Source organism: Colobus angolensis, unplaced genomic scaffold (assembly GCF_000951035.1).
Source record: "Colobus angolensis palliatus isolate OR3802 unplaced genomic scaffold, Cang.pa_1.0 Scaffold19, whole genome shotgun sequence".
In the NCBI taxonomy this organism is placed as follows: domain Eukaryota; kingdom Metazoa; phylum Chordata; class Mammalia; order Primates; family Cercopithecidae; genus Colobus; species Colobus angolensis.
Genome location: NW_012115043.1, coordinates 3778301 through 3800641, shown reverse-complemented (window position 1 = coordinate 3800641; position 22341 = coordinate 3778301). Strand labels below are relative to the sequence as shown.

Sequence of the window (22341 nt, the reverse complement as noted above, 5' to 3'; positions counted from 1 at the left end):
AGTATATTTCAGTTTCACTTTGAGCACTATCAGTTTTCATTCTTTTGGTGTACTTTTAACCTCCTTAACCAACTCTGTCTTTCATTTGTACATTTTTTGTGGAAAAAAAATGATGCAGATTTATCACTGGGAGTCAAAGAGGCAATACTACTACATTATTTACAGTCTGTATGCAAACTCAAAAACAGATGCACAGTGACCAATGACTGACAGACTTTGAATGGAATGACTTGAATGGTCACTGATCTTGATATGCATCTGTCACTTATGTAGCGATTTGTAGAATAGCGTTCTAGCAGCAAAGTTTATATTTTATGCAATTACAATTTTATGGTAACTGAAATTTGAACTATGTTGGAGTACTGATGTTATTTAACTAAACTGTGGTAACTAGAATTTGTATGTACTGGAACAGTGCAAAGTGAAGGCTGTCTTTACAATAAGTGTAAATGTTCTAAATACACCAATTAAAAGACAGAGCTTGTCAGATTGGATAAATAAGCAAGACCCAACTGTATTTGGTCTCTAAGAATTGCAATGTAAATGTCGAGAAAGATAGGTTAAAATAGGAGTAGGGTGAGAAGTGACAAATCTTTCTATAGAAGAATTCCAAATAATGTATTTTTATTTATTTGTTTTTGAGATGGATTTTCACTCTTGTTGCCCAGGCTAGAGTGCAATAGTGCAATCTTGGCTCGCTGCAACCTCTGCCTCCTGGATTCAAGCAATTCTCCTGCCTCCGCCTCCCAAGTACCTGTGATTACAGGTACCCATCACCACGCCTGATTAATTTTTTGTATTTTTAGTAGAGATGGGGTTTCACCATGTTGGCCAGGCTGGTCTCAAACTCCTGACCTCAGGTGATCCACCCATCTCAGCCTACCAAAGTGCTGGGAGTACAGCCGTGAGCCAGTGCGCCCAGCCCCAAATAATTTAAACAGTTACCTCCTCCTCCAGGAAATGGAGCTTATCTATCCACCCCTTCCCTCTCTTTGAATGTGAGCTGAATTTAGTGATTCACATCCAAGTAATAGAGTATGGAAAGAAGAAAAATAGAAAATTTGCAGTGGAGAAACCTGGCAAACCCTGCCTTAACCGAATGACCAAGGATAATATCATTAGTCATAATTCAGGTTGATATCATGTGCCCCCTAATATGATATGATGAGGAAGGACTTCACCTTTATGTTATGCTACCCCAACAACCTATAACCACAGAGAAAAAAATGTGAGAAAAGCATCAGACAAACCCACATTTCAGACATTCTACAAAATACCTGACCATACTCCTCAATACTGTCATGGTCATGAAAACAGGGAAAGACTGAGAAACTGTCACAGACCAGAGGAGCCTAAGGAGACATGATGACTAAATACAATGCGATATCCTGGATAAGATTCTGGAACAGTAAGAAGACATGAGTATAAAAACTAGTAAAATCTGAATGAAGTCTTGAGTTTAGTTAATTATAATGTATCAATGATGATTTCTTGCTTTTGACAAATGGACTGTGGTAATGGAATATGTTAACATTAAGGGAAAGTGAATGACAGTATACAGGACTGTCCTAGATTATCTTTGTGACTTTTCTGTATCTAAAATTATTCCAAAATAAAAAGTGTATATATTTTTAATTCAAAAATAAATTATAGGACTAGACACAAATTAAATGTAAATTAAAAATTAATAAAAAGGAGAAAGATGGAAAAATATACCATACAAACAATAATGAAAAGAAAGCTGGATTGGCTCTGTTACTATCAGATGAAGACACATTAATAGGAATAAAGAGGTACATTGATGATAAAAGGATCAATCCAGCAAGAAGACAGACATTCCTAAATGTGTATGTACTTAAAAACAGAGATATAAAATACATGAAGCAAAAATTAATAAAACAGAAATAATAAATCCAGAATTATATCTCATAATAATCAATAGAACTAATAACCACCCCAAAAAATAATACTATAGAACATAATAATACTATACTCCCCAACCTTTTTGACACCAGGGACCAGTTTTCTGGGAAATAATTTTTCCACAGACAAGAAGTGGGGAGGAATAGTTTCAGGATGGAATTGTTCCACCTCAGATAATCAGGCATTAGATTCTCATAAAGAGCAAGCAACCTAGATCCCTCATATGTGCAGTTCATAATAAGGTTCTTGTTCCTATGAAAATCTAATGCTGCTGCTGATCTGACAGGAGGTGTGAATTCAGATGGTAATGCTTGCTCACCTGCCACTCACCTCCTGTTGTGTAGCTCAGTTCCTAACGGGCCACAGTACCCAGTCTGTGTGTGTTAGGGACCCCTGCTATAGAAGACTATAATATAACAGTATTATAGGCCATATAGACCATTATAGAGCATTAAAATACAACAGAACACACATTTACTTCAAATGCACATGGAACATTCACCAAAACAGACCATATTCTGGACCATAAAACAAATATTAACAAATTTAAAATAGTTAAAATCTTACACATTATATTCTCTGACGTGAACAGAATTAAACTTAAAAAGTAGAAAATCCCCCAAATGCAAAAACACACTTCTAAATAACCCATGGATCAAAGAGGAAGTCACAGGGATATTAAAAAAAAAATTTTTGAATTAAATGGGAATGACCACACAACGTACTGAAATTTGTAAGATGCAGCTAAAGTGTGCTTAAGAAAAATTTTTAGCATTAAATACTTTTATTAGAAAAGAAGAAAGATCTCAGATTAATGATCTAAGCCCCCACTCTAAAAAACCCAAAAAAGAAAAGCATATATACCCAAGCAAGCAGAGGATGGAAAATGAAGTCAGTGAAATTAAAAAAAAAAAAAAAAAGGAATTCAGTGAAACAAAACTGTGTTTCATGGAACATTTTTATAAAATTGGTAAACTTCTAGACAGACTAACCAAGATTAAAAGAGAGAAGGCACAAATGACCAATATCAGGAACAAAAGAGGAGACATCATTAGAAATCCTATAGACATTTAAAGGATGCTAAGAGAACACTATAAACAACTTTATGTCTATAAGTTTGACAGCTTATATTGATGGACGAATTCTTTGAAAGACAGATACTACCTAAGCTCACTCCAGAAGAAATAGATAACCTGATTAGTCCTGTATTTATTAAAGAAATTGACTTAGTACTTAAAAACATTGTAAGAAAAAAAAATGATACCATATGGCATCACTGGTGAATTCTACCAAAAAATTAAGAAAGAAATATTACCAATGTTACAGAAATTCTTCCTGAAAAACAGAATAGAGAGAAACACTTCCCAGATAATTTTATGAAGCTATTATCACTCTGATACCACAACCAAAGACTTTAGAAAAAACTACAGCCCAGTATTCTTTATGAAAACAGATGCAAAAATCCTTCACAAAATATAGCAAGTTGAATCTAGTACGTGCGCTCTCTCTATATATATATATATTTACATTTATATATATTTATATATAGATATATGTATTTATATATATTTTTATATATAGAGAGAGATGATGTATTTTATACATATTACATCATGACCATGTGGGGTTTATCCTAGGAATGCAAGGCTGTTTGAACATTTAAATATCAATCATTATAAGTCACCATATGAATAGACTGAAGAAGAAAAACTATATAACCATCTCAATTAAAATAAATCAACATCCATTTGTACCAAAAACCCTAAGAAAATTAAGAATACAAGGGAACTTCCTCAAACAGATAAAAGATGTCTACAACTAATATCATAATAGTGTTTGAATGAATACTTTTCACCTAAGATCAGGAACAAGACATGGTTATGCACTCTCCACTTCTATTCAACATCGTACTGAAGTTCCTAGCCAATGCAGTGAGGTAAGAAAAAGAAACAAAAGACATGCAGATTGGAAAGGAAGAAATAAAACTCTCTTTGCAAAGAGCACAATTACTACATAGAAACTCTCAAAGAAGCCATCACACACACACACACACACACACACACACACACACACACACACAAAAGCTAGTAGAACTAATAAGGGAGTTCAGCAAGGTTTGAGGACACAAGATTAACATACAAAAATAAATTGAATTTCAATTTGTTAGAAATGAACAATTGGAAATTGAATATTAAAAAAATACCATTAACATAACACCAACAATTAAATACTTAGGTATAAAGCTAACAAATATTTGCAACATACGGATGCTGGATGCTATAAAACACTAATGAAAAAAAGTAAAAGAAGACCTAAATAAATTAGGAAGATTAGCCATGTTCATAGATTAGAAGACTCAGTATTTTTATAATGAATTTTCCCCAAATTGATCTATAAATTCAATGCAGTCCCAAACAGGATCTCAGTAAGATTTGTTGTAGATATTGAAAAGCTGATTCTAAAGTTTGTGGAAAGGCCAAGGAGCTACAATAGTTAGTACAATTTTGAAAGAGGAAAACAGCATTGGAAGACTCCTGTTACCTGAGTTAATATAAAGCTACAGTAATCAGGACTGTGTGGTATTGGCAAAAGGATAAACACAGAGATCAATAGAACAGAATAAAGAATACAGAAATAGAACCATGCATACTTGGTCAATTCATTTTTGACAAAGATGCAAGGGCAATTCAATGGAGAAGGCATAATTTTTTCAACAAATTGTGCTGGAACAACTGGACATTTATATAAAAGGGAAAAAAAGAACCTCAACCCATTCCTTGTACCATGTACAAAAATTAACCCAAAATGGTTTATAAAATTAAATATACAGCGTAAACTATAAAACTTTTGGAAGAAAACAAAGGGGAAAATTTTTTGTGTTCTTGAGTTAGGCAAAAATTTCTTACATACCACACCAAAGGCAAAATCCATAAAATGAAACAATGGATACATTGGACTTCCTCAAAATTAAACACTTCTACTCTTTGAAACACCGTGTTAAGAAAATGAAAAGAAAAGCTATAGATTGGCCAGGCACAGTGGCTCACGCCTGTAATCCCACCACTTTGGGAGGCCAAGGTGGGTGGATCACTTGAGGTCAGGAGTTTGAGACCAGCCTGGCCAACATGGTGAAACCCCATCTCTACTAAAAAAACAAAAATTAGCCAGGTGGTGGGTGCCTGTAATCCCAGCTGCTCGGGAGGCTGAGGCTTGAATCCAGGAGGCAGAGGTTGCAGTGAGCTGAGATTTTGCCATTGCTCCAGCGTGGGTAACAAGAGTGAGACTCCATCTTAAAAAAAAAAAAAGAAAAAGAAAAACTATAGATTGAGAGTTAATATTTTAAAACAATAACTGATCATGTATTTTTATCCAGAACATATAAAGAACTTTTAAAACTCAGTAATAAGAAAACAAACAACCCAATAACAGACAAAAGATTTGAACAGACACTTTACCAAAGGAGATATATGGATAGTAAATAGATACGTGAAACCATGCTTAACATCATTAGTCGTTAGAAAAATGCAAATTAAAACCACAATGGGATACCACTACATGAGGATATGGAACAATTGCAACTCTCATTCCTTGCTGGTGGCGATGCAAAATGGTACAAACACTTTGGAAAACAGTTTGGCAGTTATTTATAAAGTTAAACATGTATTTACTGTATGACCCAGCAATCTCACTCCTAGTTATCTATTTGCCCAAGAGAAATGAAAACATATTTACAGAAAAACCTGTATATGAATGTTTGTAATATATGAATGTTGCTTTATTCATAATCACCAGAAACTGGAAACCACTTAGATGTCTCTCAGCTGATGAATTGAAGTACATCCATACAATGGAGTAAAACTTGCTCTAAAAAGGATCTAATTGCTGATACATGCAACAATAAAGATGAATCCCAAATGCATTATGCAAAGTGAGAGAAGCCAAACTCAACAGGCTACACACTATGTGATTCTATTTACATGACATTTTTAGAAAATGAAACAATGAAGACAGAAAACAGATCAAGGGTTGCCTGGGGATGGAGAGAGTAGTTGATGGTAAAGGGGCATGCAGGAATTTTGGCAGGTATTGGAATTGTTTTTTTGTTTGTTTGTTTGTTTAAGAATGGAGTGTTGCTCTTTCGCCCAGGTTGGAGTGCAGTGGCGCGATCTCGGCTCACTACAACCTCCGCCTCCCAGGTTCAAGCAATTCTCCTGCCTCAGCCTCCCAAGTAGCTGGGACTACAGATGCCCACCACCACACCCGGCTAATTTTTTGTATTTTTAGTAGAGATGGAGTTTTGCCATGTTGGCCAGGATGGTCTCAATCTCCTGACCTCATGATCCTCCTGCCTCAGCTTCCCAACGTGCTGGGATTACAGGTGTTAACCACTGCGCCCGGCCTGGAATTGTTTTATATCTTGATTGTGGTGATGGTTATATGACTTACACATTTGCCAAAACTCATAAAACTATACTAAAAAGGGTGAATTTTACTATATGTAAGTAGTAACTCAGTAAGTCTGACTTTTAGAAAGAATATTGGGGGAGGGACACCTTCTTGACATGGAAGGAAAGCATAGGGAGCTGTACACAAAGCTGGAGAAGTGGAGTTCTAAAGAGGTGGCCTGTATGCATCAAACTAGAGATGCCAGGGCCCTCCTTGAAATACTGAATTAGAGTCTTGAAGTAGATATGCTACACATCACTGAATTCATCTCTTTTGGCTGCTGTAGAATATTCCATTTTTTTGTTTGTTCGTTTATTTTACTTTAAGTTCTGAGATACATGTGCTGAACATGCAGGTTGTTACATAGGTATACTTGTGCCATGGTGGTTTGCTGCACCTATCAACCCATCATTTAGGTTTTAAGATCCGCATGCATTAGGTATTTGTCCTAATGCTCTCCCTCCTGCTTCCCCCAACCCCCCAACAGGCCCTGATGTGTGATGTTCCCCTCCCTATGTCCTTGTGTTCTCGTTGTTCAGCTCCCACTTATGAGTGAGAACATGCAGTGTTTGGTTTTCTGTTTCTGTGTTAGTTTGCTGAAGATGATAGTTTGAATAGACCATAGTTAATTTATCCAGTCTTCTGTTGATGAACTTCTGGGTTGATTTCAGCCTTTGGTATTGTGAACAGTGCTGCCATGCATTCTTTCACGTTTCCTACTGAGTATGCACAAGTATTTTTCTTGGTCAATAGGAGTGGAATAGGTCATGGGGTAGGTGAACATTCAACTTTAGGAAGTAATGCCAAATTGTCTTTTAAAGCCATTGCATCAATTTACATTTCTACCTTCAGTGTGTAAGATACTCTGTGAATTCACATCCTTGCCAACTCTTACTATAGTTATTATATCTTCCTAGTAAATAGGAAATTTTATCATTGCACATTGTCCTTCATTATCTCTATAATTGCTTTTTAGCATAAATAGCTTTTTGTCTGTTAATACAGCCACTTCAGCTTCCTTTTGGTTATTGTTAACCTGGTATATCTTTTCTCATTTTTTTAACTTTTAATCTTTCTGTAGCCATATGTTTTAAGTCTGTCTTTTATAAATAGTATATAGCTGAATTTTAAAAAATTCATTCTGACCATCATTATCCATTTAGCATTTACTGCATTTACAGTTATTCTAATTACTAATATATTTTGATGTATTTCTTCCATCTAGTCTATTTCTGTTTGTGCCCTGCCCTGTTTTGTTGCTATTTCATTTTCTTTCCTTTATTGTCTTCTTTTGAATAGATTATTTTTCCTCATTATACTTTTATTCCTCTATTATTTTGGAATTGATACATTCCTTTTCTATTCTTATTGTGATTAGCTTGTTATTTTCAGATGCATATATTACTTATCAAAGTCTAAAGTTAATAAATATCTGTACTTTTTCCTTTAACAATATAAAAACCTCAGAACATTTTAACTCCATCTCCCTCCTGATGTAGGATCTATTTTTCTTATGTATTTTAGCTGTATCTTCTAAAAAAAAATCCCACAAGACATTATTGTTAATGTTTTTTATGTAATCAATATTTGTTATATTAGCCAACAGATTTGTCACTGTCTTTGCTCTTCATTCGTTCTTGCATCTCAGACTTTCAATACTGCATTCATTTCCAGCTCCCTATATTATATTCTTTAAATTTCCACTAGTACAAGCCTGTTTCTACTGGTGGTAAACTCTGTCAACTTTTATTTGCCTCAAAATGTGTTTATGTCCTGACTTTTGAAAGTTATCTTGTCAGCACATTCAATATATTATTTCATTGTTTTCTAGCAATTATATCTGCTATTGAGGAGCCTGTGGACTATTGAGGAGTCAGTGGTAAATAGTGGCTAAAATTGTGGATGAAAACAATTTGTCTTTTGTTTCCTCTCTAGCTGAAATAAGTTCTTTTTATCTTTGGTGTTCTACAGGTTCATTGTGATGCATATAGGCATATAGGTCTTTTTATTTATCCTGCTTTGTATTTATTGGGATTCGAATCTGTAGACTAATGTCTTTCATCACTTCTTAGCCATCTCATCCATTATTTATATGCATTTAATAGAAAACAAGAACATCCCAGTACTTTGGGAGGCTGAGGCGGGCAGATCACGAGGTCAAGAGTTCAAGACCAGCCTGACCAAACTGGTAAAACCCCCATCTCTACTAAAAATACAAAAATTAGCCAGGTGTGGTGGTGCACACCTGTAATCCCAGCTACTCAGGAGGCTGAAGCAGGAGAATCACTTGAACCCTGGAGGCGGAGATTGTAGTGAGCCGAGATCATGCCACTGCAATCCAGCCTGAGTGACAGAGTGAGACTCCGTCTCAAAAAAAAAAAAAAAAAAACAAGAGCAATTGATAATAAGTGACCTAAGCCTAATTAAACACAAGAAGACAGAAAAAAAAAAAAAAAGCAGTAAACTAGAAAAAAAATGAAAGGAAATAATGAAAATAAAAGCAGACATTAAGAAAGTAAAAACAAAAATGACCCAAAAAAATTAAAAATTGGCTTCTTTTTGTTATTATTATTTATTTATTTATTTATTTTGAGACAGAGTCTCACTCTGTAGCCCAAGCTGGAGTGCAGTGGCACAATCTCAGCTCACTGCAATTTCTGCCTTCAGGGCTCAAGCTATTCTCGTGCCTCAGCCTCCTGAGTAGCCAGGACTACAGGTGTGTGCCACCACACCTGGCTAATTTTTTTGTATTTTAGTAGAGAGAGGGTTTTACCATGTTGCCCAGGGTGGTCTCAAACTCCTGAACTCAGGCAATCCACCCACCTTGCCCTCCCAAAATGCTGGTATTACAGGCGTGAGCCACTGCGCCCAGTCAAAAATTGGCTTCTTTAAAATAACATAAAACAGGCAGATCTCTGACAATAATGATAAAGAGAGGAAAAATAGAAGGCACAAGTCAACACTATTAAAATGAAAAAAGTTCGCTAACTATAGATACAGTAGAATCTTTAAAAATCATAGTATGGTAACTTTATGCCAATACATTTTGAAATATGAAATGAAAAATATCCTAGAAAAATGTAAACTACCAAAAATAACTTCAGAAAAAATAACAAACTTAAAATAATATCATTAGATAATCTGCATTGGTAGTCAAAAATCTCTGTCTTTTAAACACACACACACAGACACACACACACTCACATACTCTAATATGCCAGAGGGGAGAAGGCCTCAGGCCTTTTATAGGCAAGTTTTGCCAACCTTAACAGGTCAATTAATTCTTTTTATACTATTCCATAGGGGAAAAAACAGGAAAAGCTTGTAAACTGATTTTATGGAGCTATTATAACTGTGCTACCAAAATTGAAAAAGCACAGTACAAGAAAAAATATACATAGATCAATCTTATTTAGGAACATAGAGGCAAAAATTCTAAATAAACATTAAAGTGTTCATCATAATCAAGGAAAAATGTAAGGAAAGTTCAACATCAGAAATATTTAGCAATATAATTCACCATATTAACATATTTAAAAAGAAAAAACCTCATGATCTCAATATATACCAAAGGAAAAAAAAATCATTCAATACTATTCAACATTAATGATAAGGGAAAATCCTCTGGATGGAGTAGGATACAAGAGAATTTTGATAACAACCTGATTGTTGTTATCAACCAAAGCCCTAGAGCAAAAAATACTCCTAGTAGGGAAACTTTTGTAGCATTCCTTTTCTATTTCTCCATTAAAAGCAGAGACAAGTCAAGGATGATCATTGTTGCCACCATTTTTGTACTGAGGTCCTAGCATATGCAATAAGACAAAGTATGGAAGGATGAGAAGAGGGAAGGAGGAAGAGAAGAGGGAAGGAGGAAGAGAAGGGAACAGGTAGTACCAGTCAGGAATGCATATAATTATAAATATCAGAAAACTACCAGTGGCCTAAACAATGAGGAGTTTGTCTCATACGCAAGAAATTGGGAAGTGAGGAGCCTAAGGATGGTGGTATTGATTGGCAGGGTTGTCATGGTGTTCTTTCTTTTTTGTTTGTTTGTTTTGTTTTGTTTTGTTTTTATTATTATACTTTAAGTTCTAGGGTACATGTGCACAACGTGCAGGTTTGTTACATACGTATACATGTGCCATGTTGGTGTGCTGCACCCATTAACTCGTCATTTACATTAGGTATATCTCCTAATGCTATTCCTCCTCCCTGTCCCCTCCCCACAATAGGCCCCGGTGTGTGATATTCCCCTTCCTGTGTCCAAGTGATCTCATTGTTCAATTCCCACCTATGAGTGAGAACATGCAGTGTTTGGTTTTCTGTTCTTGCAATAGTTTGCTGAGAATGATGGTTTCTAGCTGCATCCATGTCCCTACAAAGGACACAAACTCATCCTTTTTTATGGCTGCATAGTATTCCATGGTGTATATGTGCCACATTTTCTTAATCCAGTCTGTCACTGATGGACATTTGGGTTGATTCCAAGTCTTTGCTATTGTGAATAGTGCTGCAATAAACATACGTGTGCATGTGTTTTTATAGCAGCGTGATTTATAATCCTTTGGGTATATACCCAGTAATGGGATGGCTGGGTAAAATGGTATTTCTAGTTCTAGATCCTTGAGGAATTGCCACACCATTTTCCACAGTGGTTGAACTAGTTTACAGTTCCACCAATAGTGTAAAAGTGTTCCTATTTCTCCACATCCTCTCCAGCACCTGTTGTTTCCTGATTTTTTAATGATTGCCATTCTAACTGATATGAGATGGTATCTCATTGTGGTTTTGATTTGCATTTCCCTGATGGCGAGTGATGATGAGCATTTGTTCATGTGTCTGTTGGCTATATGAATGTCTTCTTTTGAGAAGTGTCTGTTCATATCCTTTGCCTACTTTTTGATGGGGTTGTTTGCTTTTTTCTTGTAAATTTGTTTCAGTTCTTTGTAGGTTCTGGATATTAGCCCTGTTCTTTCTACTTTACCCTCTTTGGTTCGATTTCATCCTCATGCTTGCCACCTCATGGCCATAAGATGGTTTCTGCAGCCCTGGGCCTTACATACACATTCCAGGCCAGATCAAGGGGAAAACAGTGGTGTCAGCGTCTTCCCAGAAGCCTTGGGGTGAACTTTCCCTTACATTTCACTGCTCACTGTTAGCTACAAGAAAGGCTGGGAAAGTGGATGCCCAGGGATAGGGTTAGAGCTAACATTAGGATTATAGACATACTTATACTAAATAAATACTTAGAATGATGTTATGCTTATTCTAATCCATTCATGGAAATTCTGTTCTTCTTTGTTGGATTTAAGTATATATATTTAATATTTGAGGCATACTAAAAACTTATTTATTGTTTATCTTGTTAAAATTTAACTGCATGTTCTTTTAAAAACAATTTTTTTTCTAATCTGACAATGCTAGGAGTTGGGCATATTGTCACTCTGAAAAAACTGGGGCTCTGAAATTAGTAATAACTGGCTGGGCGCAGTGGCTCATGCCTGTAATACCAGCACTTTGTGAGACCAAGGCAGGCGGATCACAAGGTCAGGAGATTGAGACCATCCTGTCTAACACGGTGAAACCCCGTCTCTACCAAAAAATACAACAAAAAAATTAGCTGGGCGTGGTGGCAGGCGCCTGTAGTCCTAGCTACTCGGGAGGCTGAGGCAGGAGAATGGCTTGAACCCGGGGGGTAGAGCTTGCAGTGAGCCAAGATTGTGCCACTGCACTCCAGCCCAGGCGACAGAGCAAGACTCCGTCTCAAAAAATATATAGTAATAACTACCACAGAAGCATACAAGTTTGTCCAGAAAGACAAGGATTTTTTCCTCTACATTAACTCTGGCAAAATTTACCAAACAGATTTTTCCAGCAAGGAAATTGAGTAGCAAAATAGGCAGTGCATTAGGATACAGTTTTGTAAACATGCAGACACATTCTTCAAATGCATGTGTCTCATAAAATCTAAGGCTACAAGAAATTATAATTTAGTGATAGCATTTCTGCAGATAACTAAGAAAATTCTTATTGATTAACTGTGAATTAGCCATGTGAAATTACTTATCCTTGAGATCTTTATCCTACCAAATTATATTAAAATTTTACTAAAATCCTTTAAAAGTTATGCCCACTTGAAAATTTCTCAGCTGCTATTTTGTTTGAACATGGGAATTTAGCCATAAATCTCACTTGTGTGAAGAACCTGAAAGCTAAACAAAAATTGTGCTGAGTCTGCAGACAACAGGAATAACAAATGTTACTGGTGAATCTGTGGATTCAAAGCAGGCTGAACACAGGATGTGGACTTACCTTCAGAAGTGGGAGAGCAAACTCCAAAGTGGACACCAGGGAAGGAGAGCATAGAACTGAAGGCAAAAACTATAGCCTTAAAATGGGGTCTTCATACACTACTGGCCAGGGGAGAGTGAGGACTTCAAGTCACAGGGAAGCTTGCTGGAAGCCAGGGAAACCAGAGGAGTGTAAAAATGAGTTGGTCAAATGCAACAAATAAATCCCTTTTGTGAAGGTGAGTTTCACTGAAAAGGCTCTGCAGTTTTTCCTACTTTTTAAAAAAGAGCTGAAGATATTCCTTGCAGCTCAGTTGAGGCAGTCTAAGAGAACCAGGTCCTCAAAGTGAGATTCTAAATTATGTATTGATATCCTTTACTAGTGTGCTGTTTTTGATCAATATCTGTCAATTCCTTCTAAGATTGTTGTTATAGAAAACTGACAGAAAAGGGGGTTGAGCTGAAGGAATTGAGCTGAAAGAAGCCTCACTTCTTTTATTCAATTAACCATTTAAATAAATTATTTGTTCTCTTTCTTGGGAAGAGTATTATAAGGATTTTTCTCCCCTGAGAATGTCAGACTTGGGCTTTTGGTAAAGGGCAGTCAGGTTTGCTGCCAGGCAGTAGGAGATGTGATTGAGACAGCATTGTCTAGCATGTGGGCCCATTCTTCCTCAACCACGGACTAGGTGTGTTCTCTAAAAGTTGCTGCTTATAGACTTAACTAATTTCAAAAATAATCTTTATGGTGCTTTTCACTTGTATCACTTCCCTCAGTCATTTAAATTTTTTAGAATCTTTTTTTTTTACACAATAGAACAGTCCATATGTAGCTATGCTAAGTCACCTTTTACATGAACCTGGGAATCTGGCTATTTAAAGAAATCTTCTAACAAAGCATTCTGTAAGACAGATATTACTCTCTAATTTGCCTGCTTTTGAAATGTACCTGCTTTTAAAATTTGCCCTTTTATCTAGGCAGTTTGCATAAGGCGGGCTGACCTTATATTCTAATAGAACTGTTGCCCTCCCATGCTCTTGGCTTCCTTTTGAAGTCAGTGATCATAGCTGTTTCACTGAATGAATACAGAAAGAAAGGTAGTGAGTGCACAGTGGGTGACAGAGCCATTTGACTTTCAAGGTACAAACCCAATAGCATCCAACCAGTGACTCAGCCTCCTCTTCTGGAAAAGATAACATGTACCGTCTTCATCCACAGCCACTTTCACTGTACCTCGGGAACCACCGCCATCTCCAGCAGAGGTGAAGTTCTTTCCCAAGAAACACAGATCAAAGGTATTCATATTCCTCACTACAGAAAGAAAATTGTTCTTATTTACAACATTTCTGTGAGATCTTTGGTGATTTACATATGTTATTGAGTTGTACCTTCAACCTAGAAATAAGTGCTATTTCAGCTGTTGCTGGTATGCATTTGACTTTCAAAAGGGAAATTGTACAAGTCAACTCTAGCATAATGTTATTGGTGGGGTCTAAAAAATTCAGTCATGTTGCATCATTGCAAGATTAACTAAATGACTGGGTCAGCTTCTAATACTAACTGGCCAGGCATCCAGTAGCTATTGCTTTGTATCCAAATTTGTGTGGTATAGGATATCTTATTGTGAGGTTCTACTGTATTTCATTTGTCTTTAAATACAGTTTAAAAAGGCAAGATCTCCAAACATAGAATACCTTAATGAAGCAGGGGAAAGAATTCTGCATTATAATTATTATTATTATTTCAAGACAGAGTCTCACTCTGTCGCCCAGGCTGGAGTGCAGTGGCACAATGTCAACTCACTGCAACCTCTGCCTCCTGGGTTCAAGTGATTCTCATGTCTCAGACTCCCAGGAAGCTGAGATTACAGGTGCCTACCATCATGCCCGGCAAATTTTTGTATTTTTAGTGGAGACAGGGGTTTCACCATTTTGGCCAGGCTGGTCTCGAATTCCTGACCTGAAGTGACCCATCTGCCTCGGCCTCCCAAAGTGCTGGGATTATAGGCATGAGCCACCACGCCTGGCCTTTTTTTTTTTTTTTTTTTGAGATGGAGTCTTGCTCTGTCACCCAGGCTGGCGCAATCTCGGCTCACTGCAACCTCTGGCTCCCAGACTCAAGCGATTCTCATGCCTCAGCATCCCTAGTAGCTGGGATTACAGGCATGTACCACCACTCCCGGCTAATTTTTTGTATTTTTAGTGAAGACAGGGTTTCTCTATGTTGGCCAGGCTAGTCTCGAACTCCTGGCCTCAAGTGGTCCACCTGCCTCGGCCTCCCAAAATGCTGGGTTTGTGGGCATGAGCCACCACACTGGGCCAAATTCTGTATTCTTTAACGTTAACTCCTCACAGTACAATCTAATTAATTCTTATGGAGATTCCCCAAGTTTCAATGTGCTGGACTTTTGTACCTTGCTTTCTTATGTTTATGGGCTGCAGATAGACTTGTGATTTTTGAAACTTTTCACCACAGAAAGAAGACAGCTGGCACTGTCTTTTTCTGGCTTCCCTTATGTGGAAAGTGGTCATGTTTTCAGCTGCTCTTATAAGAAAAAAGGAGAAATTGAAGAGTGACACAAGAGAAATTAATCCTAGACTGCTACCTGCTCTTCTCAGACTTTCATCTTTCAATACTGAAATCATCAAAAGGTTTCACTGTATTTTCAGCACTAGTGGGCTGTGTCCCCTTAAGAGATTTCCAGGCTATTTATGTAGCAGCATGTCATGTGACACCCCAGTTGCCATGGCAAATATTTGTGTTTCATGAAAAATGTGAGTAAAGAAAATCAATGTAAATGGCCAAATCCCAAGACAGACAGGCCTTCAGGCGAGTGTTTGGCCTGCACCATTATTGTTTCGAATTCAGCTGTTTAACAGGCTGTGAGAAGGCCATGGGCTAATGTGCATAATAGGAACAGGCGGAGGCACCTGTTTTGATTCTCACCCTGTTGGAGTGCTCAGGTCCCACAGTTTTATAGATAACAGATCTACAGGTAATACAAATATTATGACTAGGTTTTAGCCAGTAAATGGTTTACCTCGAAAAAACAGTTTTAAATAATGACATATTTTCTGAATGCTAATGAGCCCTGGCTTTAATTTCCTCTATTGACTTCACAAAGCTCTCCCCAACTGCTGGAAACAGTAATATTTAATGACTTTTTCCTGTGGTCCGAGATTGGTACAGCATTTCTAAACTGACTCTTCAATGGTAAATGTAATTTTTCATATATTTTATGGGAAGTGTCCTGGGCATGGAAGTTCAAAGGAAGAAGAAGGACTTCAGTGTGCCATGCCTCGTGACAGAGCCAGTACACACCTTTGATCAGACTCCACCACAAAGCAGTGTGGTGCCACACTAGTGTCCCCTGGAAGTGGGACTTGGCATCTGATTATAGTTGTTTTTGTAAATATTTGCTTAGTCAAACTCTTCAAAGCAAACAGGGCTTGGCAAACAGAGCATCTTTGTCAGTGTGGGAAAGGTCTTTCTAATTACTACCTCCTGCCTGCGTGGAAAGAGAGAACAGGCTGACCCAGCAGGGAAAGTGGGGAAAGGGGTGAGGCCCTGAGCCTTCTATTTGTTTTGTAAAATTGCCCATGAGAGTCGTTTTGATTTAAACTGTGTCTCATTCTTCATTGTAGGGGAAAAGAAGAAGGCCAAGAGGACATGATGATAGGAAGGTCTGTAATTTGTGTGACTAGTTGAAATTTAGGGTCTGTCACCTGATGTCCCTTCCTTTTGCTGCAGGGCAAAAGTATGGGCGACTTGCTTGACAGCTGAAGATGGCAACAAAAGTTCGTGCTTCTTTTATAAAAGAAATTAGATCATGGTTTCAGAAAAAAAAAATTTTAAAAAAACATGGTTCATTTAAAGTGAAAAACCTTTTTTGCCTTCTTTTGGAACTGAATTACTTCTCAGGCTTCAGTCCAAACAAATGACTTAGCATCCTTAAAATTTGGCTGAATCACATCAATCTTCAACCTCAATCACAGATTTTCATCTTTTAAAAGTACGCTTAAAAAGAAATAAAATGTGAAAAATAAATGCAGTTGTCCCCCAGCACGTGCTTGTATGCGTGCATGCATATAGGATGCACACACACATGCAGCATATTGTGTGTCTGCTGTAGTACAGATGGGATTTAGAGTTAAGCTAATCGTAACAACTAAGGTAACAAAAATATTGGAAAAATGAAATAGCCCCCACAACATGGCAAGTACATGCCAGCAAGGAACATTCCAGAAGGCCATGCATGGGTAATAAAAGTCCTGAACTTGAAGTAGGAATGCACCGGATTCTCCTTTGAGCAAGTCACTTTACTTCTCTGCTCTTCACTTTCCTCCTCTGACAAATGAGGACAATACCTTCCTTCACATAGGGTTGCTGCAAGGATCAGATGCGTTAATGTGTGTGAAAGTGTTTTGGAAAAGTACTTGTTATCATAACTCATTGGTCCATTATTAAGAGCATCTTCTAGGCCTCCCTTTCTTGGTGATATTCTTATCAGTAAGAATTTCATGGGGATCTTAGGCATCTGCTTTCAAGGAAAAAGAGCCCGCCTTTGGGGTCACATTTTATTCCTGCAGAGCTGTGCCTAGATAGAGCTGTATTTACATCATTGATTATATACAGTCCCTCTGTACCTAGACAGATTGCTCCTTAGTAAACTAATCAGTGCAATTAGATCCTTCCTCTTGCTTCCCTTGATGTTTTACCGTGAGAAAAGTGTGAGCTTCATTCTGCAGGTTAAAAACAGGATGTGTTTACAAACACTAAGGCATTATTTATCTGGAATATTTGTAACTGCTAATGTTGACTGAGTATGTCCTGCATGCATGGCACTAAGCATCTTTCATACTCGCTGAACCCTCATAGCAGGCAGAACCTATGTGCTGCAGTTGTCCCCAGGCCCACTCAGTTGGTAAAAGGGTGCAAAGGATCCAGCTGACAGAGTGAAGCGCCAGAGTTTGTGCTCTCTGCACGTTCCAGGTTATGAATGCTTCCACATGGGTCAGTTTTTCAAATACTACTACTACTGCTCACAAATAGTGTTACTACGGCTGCCACTGCTGCTGCTACTGCTACTTGCAGCTAACATGTACTGAGTGCTTACTCTTTGCCAGGCTCTGTTCCTAATGTCTTAAGTGGATTATCTCACTTAGTTTTCACAGGATTTCTGGGCAGTAGGCACTATTATCATTCAATTAGTCATCCAATTAGTAAATGACAGAGCCAGCATACAACACTGGACTATGTAACTACCAGAGCCCCAAAGCATTGGGGAAATTTTTATAAATCTCAATCATTTTTTACAGAAACAGATTACACTTAATACATTTCTAAAATATATTACATTTCTGCCTAACTAATATAATGTAATATTTTCTCTATTCAATATCATGTATACGGGTAATCAGTTTCTGTGTCCTTTACTGTTTCCTTCAATAACAGACAGCAGTGATCACCTTTGTTGCTGTGTCTGCTTTCATCAGCGCCGACTTTAACAGCCTTTTCTATCATATAGCTCAGTTAACCAAACCCAGTTTAAGAAGTTGAATAAGTTTAAGTCAGTCAGGCTCTGCACAGGATCCAAAGAATAAAATAAAAAATGATAGTAGAATTTGTCATAGTTATTTCGATAAATCTGAGGCATCTCTATTTTCAAGAATCTAGTTCAAAAGTTTGAGGTTGTTAAAATTTTCTTGTCAGCAAATAAATCTTTTTATTTAAGGCAAGCATAAAAATTATGTTAAGATTCACTTAATTTTAATTAATATTTTGATAATAAAAATCTATTTTATGGATAAAATAAGCAAACAAATATTTATTCTACTATAGGAGTACAGACCAAATTCATGAGTGTGTTTGCTTCTGGGCACAGGGAGAAAGAGGAAGGAGAATGAAAAGAAATACAGAGAGGATGTTAACTTTATATATATATAACATACACACATATATGCACACACCACACACACACACACACAGACACACACATTTATATACATACAGCAAAGAAGACGAAAAATTAAACAAAAATGTGTCCGTGGTAGTTTTTTATATTATTCTCTATACTTCTCTGTGTGTTTAAAACTTTTCCAAAACATTTCCAAATTAAAAAAAAATGCAAATTGAAGAAAAATATAAAAGAAAATCCTGTTTCCCAAGCCATCCCTCCGTTGTAAAATTTATTTTGGTGTAGAAAGAATAGGTTTGGATGATAACCTTGTAATCTCAAATTTGGGATCTCACTTCTCTTAGTCATTCTTTTCAATTGTTACTTTCTTTAGTATTTTCCCAACATATACTTCTGATCATCTCATTAGAAAACTGTAATTATTTTATGGGTGAGTCAGCTGAAATATTTTAATCAGGCAATATGTATGACATTAAACATATCACTGCCCCATCTGCTCTCATTTCCCCCTATCTGTATAAAAAGAAGGTTGGATCCAATCAGTATTTTTAAGGGGCTTCCATATCCTCACCCTACAACCCCAGGGAATCCTCACCCCACAGCCCAAGAGAAAGAAGAGAAGCAAAAGCTCCTATCAATGAGGGGCTCTAGGCCCCTATATCCACAACACCTGGGTTTTCTATTTTTACCTCTTTACCATCAAACTATATAGTACTTGAACAAAATGTTCAAGGCTTTAAAATGTATGCTTTCAAAACCACTAGATGATATCTAGCAGCAGTTTTGGCTTTAACATGTTATATCTGGTGGGGGAATAAGCCTACTTCTTAAAGGGCACAGGGTGCCTCCCTGGTTGACTTTGCTCCCAGCACAATTTAGTCTCCTTTCTTGTCTTGCCCTAAAGGGTTGGAGAGAGGGCAGGTCTTAAGAGAATTAGAGCTCTGCAACCTGGAGATACAAAATGAGATTCAAAAGCAAGTCCGAAGCTATTTTTTTCTCTTTTAGACTCATTTTCTCTCATAAAACCTCATTTAACTTACCATCTTAGAGGAAGAAGAGAAAAGAAAAATCCAGATACGGAAAAAAAAAAAAAACCCTGATGGAATCTTTGTTAAAAAACACAAACCTTGATTTTTTTTTTTTTGTTAATGGAGTCTTGCTCTCTTACCCAGCCTGGAGTGCAGTGGCGCAATCTCGGGTCACTGCCACCTCTGCCTCCCAAGTTCAAGTGATTCTCCTGCCTCAGCCTCCCAAGTAGGACTAGAGGTGTGCACCACCACACCCAGCTAATTTTTATTTATTTATTTATTTTTAGTAGAGACGACGTTTCCCCGTGTTAGTCAGGCTGGTCTCGAACTCCTGACCTCAAACGATCTGCCCACCTCAACCTCCCAAAGTGCTGGGATTACAGGCATGAGCCACCATGCCCAGCCTAATTTTTATTTTTTCAACTTTTAGGTTCAGAAGTACATATGCAGGTTTGTTACATAGGTATTAATAAGTTGTGTGTCATGGGGATTTGGTGTACAGATTATTTCATCACCCAGGTAATAAGCATAGTACTCAATAGTTCGTTTTTGGATCCTCACCCTCTTCCCAGCCTCCACCCTCATTTGGCCCCTGTGTCATTCCCTTCTTTGTGTCCATGTATACTCAATGTTTAGGTCCCACTTATAAGTGAGAACATGCAGTATTTGGTTTTCTGTTCCTGTGTTATTTTCCTTAGGATAATAGCCTCCAGCTCCATCCATGTTGCTTCAAATAACACGACCTCTTTCTTTTCTGTGGCTGCATAGTATTCCATGGTATATGTGTACCACATCGTCTTTAACCAGTCTACTGTTGATGGTAATTTAGGTTGATTCCATGTCTTTGCTATTGTGAATGGTGCTGCAGTGAATATAACACATGCATGTGTCTTTACAGTACAATGATTTATAGTCCTTTGGGTATATCCCAATAATGGGATTGCTGGGTCAAATGGTGATTCTGTTTTAAGTTCTTTGAGAAGTCACTAAACTGCTTTCTACAATGGCTGAACTAATTTACATTCCCACTGGCAGTGTATAAGCATTCCCCTTTCTCTGCAACCTCACCAGCATCTGTTATTTTTTGACCTTTTATAATGGTCGTTCTGACTGGTGTGAGATGGTATCTCATTGTGGTTCTGATTTGCATGTAGAATCTTTTAAAAACAGTTACCATTTTCTGTAATTCATTAGAAATTGCCATCCTCACCTATGCATTTTCATCATTAAACTTTCCAAATGAATTGAAATTATACAGTTTTATTTGCCAAATAATTTTTTGGGAATTCTTGCAAAACAATTTTTCTTGTAATTACCGAGAAAAACTATAAGGATTGTGTTTACTACTCTTCATAGCATTGTCTAACTGAACATTTTTATTACATGTGATTAATAATTTCACTTATATGCAACAGAAAAAAGGTTAAATTATCAGCCAACAAGATAACCTTTATTTTTTCACTTTATCTCTTTCATTGATCAAATTGTGACCTGATCATTCATAGAAAATTTAGAAAATTCAGAGAAGAGAAAAAAATATAGAAGAATTTTTTTTCCCCATATCACAATCCTTTGGTACTATTTAAACTTTGGCATATTCTTTTGTTGGTATTATACTGTATATTCAACTGTGATTTTACTCTTTTCATCTAACAGTTTATCATAAACCTTTACATATATGATTTTAAATTCATGAAACATTTTTAGTGGCTTTATAATATTCTTTATTAAAGATATACCATAATTTTCTTATTCATCCTATTGCTTGACATTAAATTATAAATGTTACATTATTAATAAACAGTTGTTTTTGTTTTGAGATGTGGTCTCTCTCTGTCACCTAGTCTGGAGTACAGTGGCATGATCGTGGCTCACTGCAGCCTTGACCCGCTGGGGCTCAAGCAATCCTCCCACCTCACCCTCCTGAGTCGCTGGGACTACAGGCATGTGCCACCACGCCCAGCTAATTTTTTTTTTTTTTTTTGCATTTCTTTGTAGAGATGGGGTTTTAGTTTTACCATGTTGCCCAGGCTGGTCTTGAACTCCTGGGCTCAAGCGATCCACCTGCCTTGACCTCCCAAAGTGCTGGGATAACAGGCATGAGCCACCACACCTGACCTGTGGAACTTCTTGATCGAAGGGTATGGACATTTTTGTATCTCAGTAGCCAAACTTTGCATTAGTGCTCCAAAACTCAAGCTACAAGTTTGCAGATAACTTCTGTGAACATAGAACAGCTTTGTACTGTGAACTCAGTCCAACTGGCTATAAGCTTAAATTTTAGTATTCACACTTTCATTCATTCATTCATACATTCATTCATTCAATTAATCCTTTTTGCCCTTTACTGTGTGCCAGGCAGTGTACTAGATAGGCACTGGGGACACAGCAATGAACAAAGCAAACCTAGTCCTTGCCCTCTTGGGATTTATATTCTAGTGAGAGAGGCAATAATCAGATACTGAATATAACATCAAAGAGTGAGATAAGTGCTATGAAGAAAAATAAATCAGAATACATATGTAGGTATAGAAGCCATGCACAGTGGCTCACGCCTGTAATCCCAGCACTTTGGGAGGTCATGGCCGGCAGATCACTTGAGGTCAGGAGTTCAAGACCAGCCTGGATAACATGGTGAAACCCCATCTCTACTAAAAATACAAAAATTAGCTGGGCGTGGTGCCGCATGCCTGTAATCCTGGCTGCTTGGGAAGCTGAGGCAGGAGAATCACT

At 37.2% G+C, this 22341-nt stretch overlaps 1 protein-coding gene across 3 annotated transcripts in view; it reads left to right on the top strand.

Annotated features, from left to right (window-relative positions):
* The window catches only part of IQCH (IQ motif containing H), a 265552-nt gene that overhangs the window by 102158 nt on the left and 141053 nt on the right, over window positions 1-22341 (top strand). For all 3 annotated transcript variants that reach the window (XM_011940351.1, XM_011940352.1, XM_011940350.1), the window contains 2 exons: window positions 13882-13958; window positions 16308-16346. Coding sequence is in view for 1 of the 3 variants with exons in the window: in XM_011940350.1 (XP_011795740.1) it covers window positions 13882-13958; window positions 16308-16346 (116 nt within the window). In the remaining 2 variants the exon portion in view is untranslated. The remainder of the gene's footprint in view (window positions 1-13881; window positions 13959-16307; window positions 16347-22341) is intronic.